Source organism: Notolabrus celidotus, chromosome 10 (assembly GCF_009762535.1).
Source record: "Notolabrus celidotus isolate fNotCel1 chromosome 10, fNotCel1.pri, whole genome shotgun sequence".
In the NCBI taxonomy this organism is placed as follows: Eukaryota; Metazoa; Chordata; class Actinopteri; order Labriformes; family Labridae; genus Notolabrus; species Notolabrus celidotus.
In genome coordinates this window covers 12,189,134-12,203,220 of record NC_048281.1, presented here as the reverse complement: position 1 = coordinate 12,203,220, position 14,087 = coordinate 12,189,134, and the positions used below count along the sequence as shown (strand labels likewise).

The following is a 14,087-nucleotide window of genomic DNA, read 5'->3' as shown; positions in this document are numbered from 1 at the left end:
GCATTTCTCATGAAGCCCCTGCCAGTGACTTTCCACCTCCATACACCTCTCTCCCTGGGAGATCCTTACCAACAAAACAAGTGTCCCCTCGACAGGATGCCGGTTATAAGCCTTCTCCATCTCCTGATTCTTCCTCCCCAGGGAGAAAATCTCCCAAACATGCTGGACTACAGCATGATGTGGGCATGCCGTTAAAAAGTCCTTATGATCTTGGGTCTTCCGTTAAAGCTAGAACAGGTCATGAAGCATCACCAGTTCAGGGATACTCACCTGCCCAACTAACTGGTGTTCCTTTTGAGGGATATGAACCTACTTCTCCACGGGGTGAGAGTCCTCAAAGGCCCCAACGAGAATTTAGCTCTGTCAGAACACACTCCCCTTGCAGAGGTCCACGGGAAGATGTGGGAAGAGAGGCAGAACGGAGGCAGGGCAAGGAGGAGTATGAAATGACTGTAGACAAATCCAGCAGCCAACGTTTCCAGTCAGATGTAAGAGAGGGGAGAAAGGTGAAAGAGGAGCTAGGTACTACCAGAGAGAGCAGTGAATGGAGTCAGCAGAAGGATATTGTAGGTGTGAGAGGAGGGATAAGATCTGGAGATTCAATGAGGACAAAACAGGGTGTTGACACAGGTGCAGAAGGCTTTGAACTGGGAGCTATAAAGAAGGATGAGAGGAAAGTCAAAGAGGAGTCAAATCTGAAAGAGGTGGCTTACCAAATGCAAGAGTCCAGGAGTGTAAAAGATGGCGAGACAAATCCTGGTGGCTCCCGTCCAGTATTTGTGACAGAAATATCCTCAGTTCAAGTAAAGATCGGTGAGATGACAGAGTTTACCTGCCAGTTTCAGGGGGACCCTCTGCCCATAGTCACCTGGCTAAAAGATGGCCACCAGTTAGCCCACAATCCTGACTACGATATCATTAGCAAATCAAACAAATCACAGCTCACTGTCTTCTATCCAACAACAGACCATGAGGGGACATATGACTGTGTCATAACCAACAAACATGGTAAATCTATCTGCAGTGGCACTCTAGAGATTACTGACAAAAAGGTGGTGAGAAAGTCCGGGGTCACGCAAGAGGTAGTAGTTACAGAGGAGCAGGTGAAGGATGAGGGAAACCAGGAGAGTGCCTTTGAAAAGGAACTTGAGACCTATATGGATTCAGGAAAGGCAACTCTTCAGGTGCCTCGAGCAGTGATTCACAGACGCTCCTCGGATGAATCTTTCAGCTCCTCGCCTGTTGAAATCAGAGTTACCGCTCCTACTCCTGTCCCAGGAATGTTTGAGGAAAGCAGTGAGGACAAACCTCAAGCTGTCACTGAGAAAAATTCAGATGTGCCGAGTGATGAGGGAGCCTCTCAGACTGTCAAACACAAGTTTACCTTCTCCTTTGATGTGGCTGGTGAGGCTCCTCTCATGGCCAGTGAAGTGCAGAATATTACCTGCTCTGAGGGTAAAACGGCTGTGTTAGATTGTGCGATCAAAGGTGAAGCTGCCGCAGAGGTGACATGGTATTTAGATGATGTTTGCCTCAACACTACAGCTGGAAAATACAGCTTTGAGGTAGATGATAAAGTTAATAGACTGTATATCAACAGTTTTGAATATACTGATGCTGGAGTGTACAAATGTGTCGCTAGAAATAAGCTTGGAGATGTTACAAGTGTCTCTGATATCTCCCTTAAAGTGGCACAACGTATGCAATTCTCAGAGGGTGGTAGTGCTGTAGAGGATGATAGTTTGACTCCACGGAGGGTGACTAAGTCTCCTGCAGGGTTAGCTGAGGATGTCAATAAACCTGTTGTATTCCACAAAGCCGACATCACTCAGAGTGAGGATAAGAGAATTCAGACCAAAGATAATCCTCACAGTCCAGAAGCTCCATCGGATGTGCATGTGAAAGCCCCGAGATCCAGAGCGGGTATCTCAAGAGAGCCTCTGACTATATCTGGCTGTGGTCTGCCGTCTTCTGCAGCTGTGATTAAAGTTTCTCAGATCAAACAAGCCTTTGAGTCTGATTCACCTGATGCATCGATGATACCTTCCTTAGAAGAGGATCAGGGAAAGGAAACTCTTTTCCCTGAGGAGTTTATTCCTGCAGTGGCCATTTCACCAGTCCAGCAAGAGCACTTAGTTGAACCTGAAACCATGCATGAAGAAGTTCACTTCCAGCCTCCTCCCATTCTGCAAGAAGGCAGTATTGTCTTTGTAAAAGCTGCTGGTGTTGAAAAGGGAGCAATTTCAGCAGACATGATGCCAAGACAGTTTGTAGAGGAAGTACAGGAGTCTCCAGAGCTGGTCAGGCCTAAGCCACAGAAACCTGGTCCTATTCCTGAACAAATGGCAGCTGGTGAAGTTGAGATGGTGAAGGAGGAGACTGTGCATACGTTTGACAGAACCAGCAGTTTTATTCCTTTCAAGTCTGACAAAGTTGGGACGGGTAAACGTCTCGTGAGAGCTCCTGCCCCAGCCGAAGAAGTTGTAAAGCCCAAAAGAATTTCTGAACCTCTCAAACCTGAAAGGCAAAGCGCAGCTGCAAGGGGTTCCTCTACTCACAGGGAGGCTGAAGTGTTCAGTATGGAGGTTCCAAGTTACGATGAGGAGGCTTATGTTGATGAGGATCTGACAGAAGTGACATATATGAAACAAGAGGTCGTCGGCATGAGTGAGGCATCTTTTCTTCGGCCTGAAATGGACCTTATGAGTGAGGAGGCTGAACTTACCAGTGAATACCTGGTTTCTATCGCTGAGCCCTCAATGGACAGCGGTGTCTTCCTCAGTCTTCCGGACTCTCGGGCTGATGTGACAGAAGCAGCAGAAGACATGGCTGGTGATGTAGCTGAATCTGATACGCAAACTATGGATGAACTTGAGAGGAAGAAAGAACCTAAACCTCCTGTTGTCAGGCCAAAAGTAGACAGCAGAACCAGACTTGTTGGTCTGTCTGAGGATACTGCTACAGAGGGACCTGAAGTCCAGGTTTCATGTTTACAGGACAGAGGTAGTTTGGGCAAGGCCTCAGCAACTGAAAAAAGGGGAGCAGTAGCAACAGCTGGCTCCATGGAGGAAGAAGAGGTCACTTTTGGTGCTGTGTATGACTACTACAACCCCCCAACGGACTGGGGAAGGCCTCTGTCCCCTGAGTCTGAGATGTCCATTGAGATTGGCAGCACTGTGAGTGAAGAGATAGCAGAGGTAACTGAGAGGTTCTACACCCCGGGATCTTCTACTGAGGTTTCACAGCCAACAGTTGAGTCCTTTCACACTCCCAAATCTCCCCTGTCCTTCCATACTCCCAGTTCAGATAACCTTGAAGGTTTTATGACTCCTCAGGAATATCCCTTCTCCCCAGTAGAACACAAGAGACCATCAACAGGAGACTCTGGAGAGAAGTTCTTCTCACCAGTTCAGTTCTTGATGTCTCCTGCTGACGAAGGCATTGAAACAAGCCCTTCTGGTATGAGCTTGGATGAAAACAGATTCCTCACAAAGGGAAGAGGCACTCTAGGCCTGGCTCTTCTTCAGGAGAAAGTGCAGGGAATCCCTCCTGCCTTCCTCAAACCTCTTACTAAGAAAAGACTGTTTGAAAATGACTCACTCACATTTTATGCTGAAGTGTTTGGCCTCCCTTCCCCTGAGGTGAAGTGGTTCTGCAACAAAACCCAACTGGAGGTAGATGACAGAGTTATAATGGCAAGAGATGGTGATAGCATCTCACTCACAATTCACAATGTCACTAAAGCTGACCAAGGAGAGTACATCTGCGAGGCTGTGAACTATGTTGGAGAAGCCAGGAGTGTTGCTTTGGTGGTAGTTGTGTCACAGGAATTGAGGTTCATGCCTGCTCCACCGGCTGTCACCCATCAGCATGTGATGGAGTTTGATGTGGAGGAGGATGACTCTTCTCGTTCTCCTTCCCCACAGGAGATTCTGCTCGAAGTCGAGCTCGATGAAAATGAGGTGAAAGAATTTGAGAGACAGGTGAAGATCATCACCATTCCTGAGTACACGGCAGACAATAAGAGCATGATCATATCTTTGGATGTATTACCGAGTATATATGAGGAAGGTGCGGTGGACTTTGTTACTCAGGAACACGATGATTTGAAAATAGCTTTTGAGGTCACTGAGATGCCCCCGAGGTTCATCAATCCCATCTGTGACATGGAAACCCCAGAGGGTACTACTATGATGTTTGAGTGTTCACTAATGGGGATTCCATCTCCCGTTGTTTCCTGGTTCAAAGGTGACAAAAAAATTCCTCACAATAATAAGAAATACTTGCACTCCTCTGACGGCGACAACCACTTCCTTAAAATCTGTAAGGTCACACCTCAGGATAGTGGCGTGTATACCTGCAGAGCTATCAACATTGTTGGTGAGACTCTGTGTCGGGCCTCACTGGTGGTGTTGAGCGCCAAAGCTTTCTCAGGGAAAACCAGAGGAAGAGAACTGACTGCAGTTTCTCTTGGAAGTGCCAAAGTCCAGCCTCAGAAGTTTGACATGGTGGTTGACAACACGTCGTTTGATGGAGAACAGGTCTCAGAAATTGAGCTTGAGTTTGAGTTTGAGCAGGAGGCAGATGAGTCCCAGCGGGCGGTCAGGCTGGTGGCTAACACTGACAACGAAACGAGCAAACAGGGAGAGAAATACGTTAGCATCAACTTTGATGTGTTTGCTGAACCGGCAAAAGATGATAAGATAGAGTTTAAAGGGAAGTCCTCTGAGACATGTAGCTTCCAGTTCCAAGTGACCGAGACGCCCCCCAAGTGTGTCATCCCACTCACAAATGTTACAGCAGCAGTAGGGACCCCAGTGATCCTACAGTGTCTCGTTAGCGGTAAACCAAGTCCAACAGCTGAGTGGTACAAAGATGGAGACCATGTCACAGACAGCAGGTGTATAATCCAGGAGAAAACAGCAGGTCATTTTAATCTGCTCATTACAAACGCGATCCAAAGTGATGCTGGCGAGTACAAATGTGTGATACAAAACACAGCTGGTTGCATTGAAACGACTGCACTGCTAAAGGTGTTTTAGATGCTGTAGAGTCTGCAGCTTCACAAATACAAACTCTCGTTTTAAGGCCTTGTTATTAGATGTTTCTAATTCCTGTTTACAGCTTGAAGTTTGTGCTTTAGTGCCACCATAAAAACACAATGTTAGACGATAAAGAGACTACGTTTCTAACTCTTTAGGCTTGAAGTTTTCATATAAAGTTAAGTTTTATTCTTGAATAACTGCCACACATATGTTATTCTCTGAATATGAGCATAGACTGGTGTAACACAGAAGTGATGATGTAAACAAACTTTAAATAGTTTAAGTTATTTTTGGGCAACCAGTTTATTGTCGTTTGGGTTAAAATGGTGAGAAAATGTTTGTTGTAGTGAGTCTGTGATGAAAAATGTCAAATTAAAAAAAGAGGTGAAATAAATCCGCAGATATATTTCACTACCTTTCTTTTAATTCATTCTTTATTCATTAGTATTTGTGTAAAACTTTATACAACAATTGTTTTGTTTTTGTTTTTGGTAGAAAAGTTTGGTTTTATGTTGCTGATGTGATCTGGTAAAAGTTTTAAAGCTGCTGTAATTTTCAGTTCAACATATCATCCTCAACAAGCTGCATTTGCTGCTTTATATCTAAAATCAAACGGCACAGAGAATATCATTCGCTGTCTGTTTGTAAGATAGTGTCAAAATCTTCTGAAGCGTTTTGCTTTGACTTGATAAAATAAAAAATTCTGCCGTTTTTCTAAAACAAGAGGCTCGTGCCTCAACATCCAAATGCAAGCCCACATTTAGGACACTTGATTCTTAGGAAGCTGATTCTGATCTGCTGGACATTGCAGTGTTTCTCCAGGATCATCTGGCATGTCATACCATGGAGTTTAACTAAGGCGCCCTCTATCTTATTGACTCAGAAAACAAAGTGATTATTTCTTCTCAAGTGAAAGCAATATGCTTCCTTATAGATTACTTTCCACTACAGAATATAAAAATCATCAAATGGAATATTAGATATAAGTATGCTAATATTTAACTTACGCAAAATAATTATACACTGAGAAATACAGATCAATATTTTTTAAAATATTTTTTAAATAGATAAGATTTGTTGAGAAGCCACAAAACAGACATGATGATTTCTCGAAGAGGTTTTTTTTTTTTGACTAAACATGTTGGAAAATTAAAAAGACAATGTAGTTAGGACGAGGACAGGGACTCTAAGAATAAATAAAACACAAGATTTCTCTGCAATGTAGTTTGACAAGAAAGAAGCAGAGATGAGCTGATCTCTGAAGTAATAAACCTTACGCAATGAAAACTTTATGCAGTATAAAAAAACAGTCCTGTTAAAATTATTGGATTTCAGGGTGCTGTCGGCCTCGTGGTTTAAGCTCCCGCCCTGTATATCGAGGCAACAATCCTTGTTGTGGCGTTCACTTGTTCAACTTCTGGCCACCAGCCTTTGCAGCATGGAGCTGTCTGCTCCCCACATTTCCTGTCTCTCTTCAGGTGTCCTATCAATAAAGGAAAAAATGCCTCAAAAGTTCAACTGAAATGATTTAATTTTGGAAGGAGAGCCAAATGTGGTTTACTTCAATAAATTGCTCTAGGGACTAAAAGAATAAAAGTCGGAAGTGTATGCGTAAAATCACTTCAGTTTTCACAAACATCTCACAGCAGAGAGATTAATAAATAATTTGCTTTAATTGTAATCTTAAATTCTAAGTTACGATTTAATGCCATAATTCCAAAAATCACTAAATATAAAAATATCTCTTTCCTCATAATAAAATACTTCATGCAATCATCATCACATGTCAGTTTGCAAACTTTGAAGAACTTTTTGTCGTGCTGGTTACTTGAATGATTCGTTTATTGTTGTTGTTTGGGGGATTTATATTGCAGTTGCATTTTTTATTTCTTGTGTGTAAAAGTTTTGCAGCATGTTAGAGATATTTTGTTTTATTTAAGTGGGAAGAATAATGGCTTCAAATGGTAGAATGGTCAATGATAAAAAATCTTAAGCTGTGAAGATTTTAAAACTTTGCAAGGAGAAGTTTTCATGTCTTGTAAATATGTGTAATTTTAGGAGTGAATGGAAGTTATTTACCATTATACAAAGTTTATTAAAGCTACTCTGGCTCAAAAGTAGAAGGTTGTGTTTTATTTGTACAGGCGTCATGTTGGTTTGTCTGAGAGTTTATAAATTAAAATATTTAAATGTTACGTTGTTGTCTGTGTTTTTATTGGCTTTGTTGTATCTTCTGTCATTAACATTGTTTGGATTCCCATTCCCACTTTGTATGCTCCATCCTGAATTTTTCATCATGTGTTGAAAGAAAATGTAAATATCTGAGATGTACTTAAATGTACGTAAACAGTTTCCTCCTATTTGCCTACAGTTTCTGGTAATCCTTAATCCTTTTTTGTAGGCGTAGGTTTTGTAAAATTAGAGATTTTAAGTAATTTTTTCCCTTTAACAAAAAATATTTGTAAGTTTTTATTCTGAATAACTAAACTTTTGTGTTCACAAAGTGACAGATTTAGAGATCAACCTGCTGGAATTTGATGGGATCTGATGATTGATGAAAATTATTTTCAAAATGCCTCATTTAGTCATTTTAAAATGAAATGACCATCACTCAAACAAGAAATAAGGAGCCTTGAAGTATTCTTTTATAAATCAAGTGTTAATATTTTGTTGTGCTGTGGATGTTATTTTCAGTTTTGCTCATTATTTCCTGACAGAACGTTCTAGCACCACCATCACCACTGTGGAAGAACAAGAGGAAACCTACTACACTGGTGTCCAGTTACCACAGAAAACTAAAACACTTGAACTCAAGCCAGAGTCCAAACGTTACACCTCTGCTTTAGAGAAGAAAAAAGAAAAGCCAGTTTTCCTTAGCCAGCTTTCCCCAGCAGCCGTAACCTCAGGAGAGACAGCCAGGTTTACAGTTAGAGTGTCCGGCTTACCAAAGCCGACTGTGCAGTGGTCTCACAACGGAAATGTGATAAAGAGCTCCTCTATTTACAAGCTGATAGAAGAGAAGGAGGAGTACACATTAGTTATCACCAGAGTCACATCTGAGTACGAAGGCGAATATTCTTGCACGGCCACAAACAGATTTGGCAAGACAACATGCACCACATACCTGGAGATTAAAAAGACTGATATAAGCCAGGCAGAGAAATGGGTTGAGAAGATGTTTAAGGTCACAGGTCAGCCGCCGACTTTCACAGTTCAGATCCAGCCTGTAAGATGTTCAGAGGGAGGAGAGGTTTCTTTTAATTACAAAGCCACTGGTGATCCAGCCCCTGATCTGAAGTGGTTCAAAGGGGCTTTCCAAATTCAGCCCAGTAGAAACTGTATCATTATAGCTAACACAGACGGGTCTGGCTTCATCAACATTAAGAACGTCAAACAGGAAGACAGTGGCCTGTACACATGTAAGGCCACCAACCAGTTTGGGGAGGCATCGTGTAGTGCAGAGCTGATCGTGTTCAAAGAATCAGTCTCTGTTTCCCGCAAACAGGAACAGCTGACAGTGGTTCAGAAGAAAGGATATAAGGTGTCAATGACAGAGCAGGCAACAGAGTCTCGCTTGTACCAGGTCAGCCTTCCAGGCCAGGACAGAGCTAAGCCTGATCAGATGGTTTACACCATTGGCACTGAAGACCGGCAGATAATTCCCAGCGAGCAGGTTGCCTCCCTTAGGGAGTTAGATATCTCTGCCGCCACTATTCATCGTGAGCAGGTGACCCACCAGGCAGCAGTGCTTCAGTCTCATGAGGTAGAGGAAAGGGTGTCTATTGTTCCTACACGTCCACTTCAGGTTTCAGCTGTTCCTGCAAAACAGCTTCACATGGCAGCGTTTACATCATCTGTGGAAGAGAGTCAGGACCTCACAGAGCAGCACTGTGATCGCATTCAAAGCCCTGAGATCATTGAGCTTCAATTAGCAAGAGAAAAGAAGTCAAAGGTAATGTCAGCTGTTGCTGAGGAGCTCACTCCCCTTTCTACAGTCAGCACAGAGCCACTGGCTGACAGGAAGTCTGCCACTGTCAGGCCCACTTCTGAACCTAAACCACTAGTCAGTGGGCATCAAGTCGAGTCCCAATTGTCCATCCTCAAAGAGCAGTCTCAGGATATACCCAGACCTCAGGATGAGAAGGTTTACAAAGTGAAGGAAGGTGTCAAGATTTTATACTCAGCCCAGTCCTCAGAGAACCGGGTCCTTGCAGAGGGCCATACAAGTGAACTAGCTACAGCAGATTCTGCTATGAAGTCTTCAATCGGGAAAGAACAGCACCGCCCCGTATTGGCCTCAGTCAGTGAGTCTAAACATACCCTTTCCAAGGAAACCAAGTTCTCCATGCAAAGGCCTGCTGAGGAAACAGCCCAACTCTGCAAGGATAAAGTAATGAAGGCAGCTCTTACTGCTGAAGAGAAGCAAATACTGCAGGCTGAGCCTAGTCAGCAGCTGCAAAGTCTGGACAGTGCTATGTCCATTCAGTCACAGGTAGAGGGAGAGCAGTTGTTGCACTTGCAGGTAATCACAGAGCAGGACCTTCTTCCCTCTGAAAAGAGCTTCACCTGTGAGAAACCGGCACCAGAGCAGGCAGGAAGCAGGAAGAGCCCCACTCTGCTGCACACTGTTAGCCAGGATGAGCAGAGGACAGTAGTTTATGAGGACACATTAGAATTTGAATCCAAGGCTAGCACCATGACCATCCAACCCCAGAAAGAGGGCCCTACCCTGCTGCACCTACAGTCAACCCATCCTGTGGAGGCACTACCCAAAGAGGGTATTCTCATACTTGAGAAGCCTGACCAGCAGGTGGCAGCACAGAAGAAAGAAAAGACAAGAAGTCATGCAGCAATTTCAGAGGAGAAAAGGGAGCTCACAGCAGATTACCACACAGAGCTGGATTTGTCTGTAACAGGCATTCAGTCTCAGCTTCGAACAGAGCCAAGGCCTCAAAACATCCTCCAACTGGCCTTTCAGCCAATGCAGCTTCCAAAAGAGTCACCAGTCACCACTGATGTCAAGCATCAGCGAGCTCTGGTGCAGAGGGAAGATAATTTGAATGTGTTGCAAGTCACCACAGTCGCAGACAGTCCGGCCTTAGATGCAGGACATACTGAGAATCTTACAGATGTGGAGCAGTTCACCTGCCAGACAGTTGTAGAGCCAAAAGTTCCCACCAAACCCATCCAGATTGAAGAGAAGGAGATCTCCACTGAGAGCAGTACCCTATTAGAAGCAGCACAACAGGACTTTGCTGTTCAGATTCAGGAGGGTCAGTCAGTGAGGCAGTCGATAGTGATGGACGAGAAGCGCGTTTTGATGGGTGAGCTGTCTCAGGAGATAGGCAAGTCTGAGTCCACTAAAATTGTCGTCACCACACAACCAAAACTCTCCCTTATGGTGTCAGAATCCAAAGACAGCACACCTCTTCCCAAAGAGATGACGTTTGTCATTCAGATCCCAAAGCCATCCAGCCTTAATATACGTCGTCAGCTCAGAGACGCTCTTCAGTCCGCTGTGGCCAGTGACCAGCCTGTGTTATTAGCTGATGTCTTAGACAAACTACATGCTGTAGAAGTTCAGGAAGTCAAGGTTAAAAGAGAACCAAAGCGGGCCTTGTTTACATACCTGATAACAACAACAGGTGCACCCATGGAGATCACTTTGGCTTTTGAGGGTAACTATCCTCAAACAGCTGACCTCAGGACTGAACTCCAGGCAGCTTTCCACTCCATAGTGTACCAGGAAGCCCATGTTCTTACATCAGAGCAGCCGGGCACTATGCAGCTAGACAAACCTCAGAGAGTCCAGGTCGCCTCAGCCAGCTCTAAGCAAATGCTGTCCTCCATGGTAGAAACAGTGAGAGTGACTGAGAGTGCAATGGATTTAACTGCTGTTAAATCTCAAGCTGCTGCGCTCAAGACTGAGACAAAGATGGCAGTTGAATGTGCTGCAGCTGAGCAGAAGGTTGTGATGCAGGAAACAAAGGCAGCTAAGATGGAACAGTCCATCTCATCCCAGATCCAAATTACCACTGAGGCTCACATGGCTTTTGAGCAGTCAGTGCAGGTGTCAAAGCAGGAGGTGAGGTCGGTCACAATGAAGAGCCGTGAGAAAGATACAGGAGTGACTGTTGTTACCACGGCTCTGCCTCCCACTACTGCTCCAACCGAACAGGTGGTGGATGTTAGCATCCAGAAGGAGCACAGGGAAGAGATCTTCACAGAGGAGATCACTATATCCAGATCAGAGCAGAGAGAATTCCCCACAATAGTTACCTCCCTTGAAGACTTATCCATCGAGGAAGACTGTAAAGTAACTTTCAGCACCACCATTAAGTATGTCACAAAGGCAAGCTGGTTTTTCAATGGGCAATTAGTGAAATCTGGCAAAGAGTTCAAGTGTTCCAAAGACCATGACACATACACATTGGTTATCAACAAAGTTGTGAAGGAGAGGCACCAAGGAGAGTATGTTTGTGAGGCTGAGAATGAAGCTGGCAGGACTACAACATCTTCACGGCTCACTGTGGTCTCAAGAGGTTTGACAATAGAAAAAAAATCAATGTCTCATCACCTCATTCATCCATTTTCTCTGAGAATGACTAATCAATCATATGGATTAGGTCATTCAAATCCTTTGTCCTCACATTAGATGATTCATTTTTCACTTTGGTCCATTCATTCTTTCATACCTCAGCTTGAGCACCTTTGCGGGTCACTGGATTTTACTAACTCATCTTGTTCTGTTTGGTCCACATCACTGTTTTAATTACCTGAAGACCAGAACGTCCACAGCTATGCAAGTTTAGCTCAAAGATCTGCAGACTTGCTCTAAAGGTTGTCAGGGTTCTGGCCTTCAGGTAACTTATGTAGTTGGTCTTTTCATGGTCACTTTTGCATGTTGGTGGCATCAGACCACTTTGTTGTAAACCCATGGTCTGTCACATTCCTCAAGGTCCATTCACATCTTCAATGTCTCTCTGCATGCTTTTGGGGCTTCAACTTGACTTTAATCAAGTTCTGTTTGCTCCATCTTTCACCAACTTTGTTTTTCCTCCATTGAGCCTGAATCCTAGCCCCGTGAGACTTGTGTGTAAAGACAGAACCTTCTCTTATAAAGTTTTTGTGAAGCCATGGGGTTAAGGTTCAGGCTCATTTTTCTCCTCCACAGTCACTCCTGAATTGCCTTCAACCATTCTTCAACCTTCCATCATGTCTGTTCCTTTATACTTTCACAACTGTTTCATTGATTTCGTTGCTGACATTTGTGTTTTTTATCTGTCCGGTGTGCCTCAGTGCCACCTGTCTTCAGGCAGAAAATCACACCGATGGAGATAAACGTCGGCAGCCAGGCCAAGTTCGAATGTGAGGTCGAGGATGTTCCAGGGGTGACCTTCAAATGGTACAAGTCAGGCGTTGAGATCAGACAGAGCGAGAAGTACAGGATCATCAGTCGCCACATCAGTTCCTCCCTGGAACTGCTGAACCCAGTCAAAGCTGACAGCAATGAATACAGCTGCAAGGCTTCAAACCTGCACGGCACTGACAGCTGCACTGCCTCTCTCATTGTAACTGGTAAGACCCCAACGGGACCTCTTTTTAGACTATCGCTTCATGTTTCACTGTGTTTGAGAGAGAGAGAATTATATTTTGCATTATGATTATGAATCATAATGATGCAGTGTTGTTATAATGATTTGCTAATAAACTGGATCTGGTGTCACTTTTGGACATAATGATGTTGAAGATACAGTTTTCCCTGTTTAGACTTGCATCGTCCTTAAATTGAGATTGCACAGCATTCATTTGTTGATTGTTTTTTTTCCACATTTTGAAATGTGCTCAACTTTTTTTATTTTTCACCTGCTCTCCATAGAAATATACCCGCCAGTATTTGTTTCAATACCAGACCCAATGACTTTATATGTGGGAAAACAAGCTATGTTCCAGTGCTCTCTCACTGGATCTTCACCCATGGAAGTTGTCTGGCACAAGGACAACATAGCGATCTCCTCGGAAGGGAACTATGTCATGAAATGTGAAAAGAACAAGTATTCGCTTCACATTAAAAGTCTTGCGCTGACTGACCAGGGAGTCTACCTGTGCAAGGCCTCCAACAGTGTTGGCACTGCTACCTTTACCACAGAGCTCAATGTTATAAACAAGCCATGCTTCGTTAAAACCGTTGAGCCAGTGTCAGCAGCTGTCAATGACCCGCTGAGACTGGAGTGTCAGGTGGATGAAGACACTGGTGTGACCATCACCTGGACCAGGGATGGCAAAAAAGTCCACCAGAGTATGGATTGTAAACTGTCCTTTGAGGACAAGGTTGCTGTTGTTGAGATTCCCAAGTCCAAACAGAAGGACTCTGGGAAATATGTTTGCACAGCCACGAATGAGGCTGGAAGCTCATCCTGTGAGGCTGTGATTACAGTTCAAGGTAAGATCTTAGAGATGATCTTCCCATTAGCTTTGATCAAAACATATCTCCTGAGATGAGCTGGTGGATTACTGCTGACAACTGTTTATGCAAACCGCAATGCTAACACTATGCACTGCTTTCTTTTTTGTCTTTTCCTTTGCATTCTTTCTGTCTGTTGTTTTGTTTTGCTGTCTCTTTTGAACATACTGAAAAATCTTGGTGTTTTAAACTAAACACTCCTTTCAGAGCCCCCTGCCTTTGTCAAGAAAATGGAGTCCAAGTTTATATGGAAACAGGGTATAGCTGCCCGCTTACAATGCACTGTTAAAGGATCACCTGAGCTTCGGATCCACTGGTTCTGGAACGAGAGAGAGGTTAACGATGGAGAAAAATATAAAATCTCTTTCAAGAATGGAGTTGCTTCTTTGGAAATAGTGAACACTATAGTAACAGACAGTGGGAGTTACACCTGCGAAGTGTCAAATAATGCTGGCAGCGAGAGCTGCAACACTCTTGTAGCTGTTAAAGGTTTGTCAAATATTGCTTTCTCTTAATAGTTGATGCTCAGTTCAGAAAACTTTTGTTATCAATGGCGTAACTTTGCTTACCTTTTTGAC

General features: G+C 43.8%; 1 protein-coding gene across 1 annotated transcript in view; it reads left to right on the top strand.

Annotated features, from left to right (window-relative positions):
- ttn.2 (titin, tandem duplicate 2) overlaps positions 1–14,087 on the top strand; it is a 198,922-nt gene that overhangs the window by 38,619 nt on the left and 146,216 nt on the right. Inside the window, 3 exon segments of the mRNA XM_034694393.1 lie at positions 12,345–12,623; positions 12,925–13,488; positions 13,717–13,998. Coding sequence (XP_034550284.1) covers positions 12,345–12,623; positions 12,925–13,488; positions 13,717–13,998 — 1,125 coding nt within the window.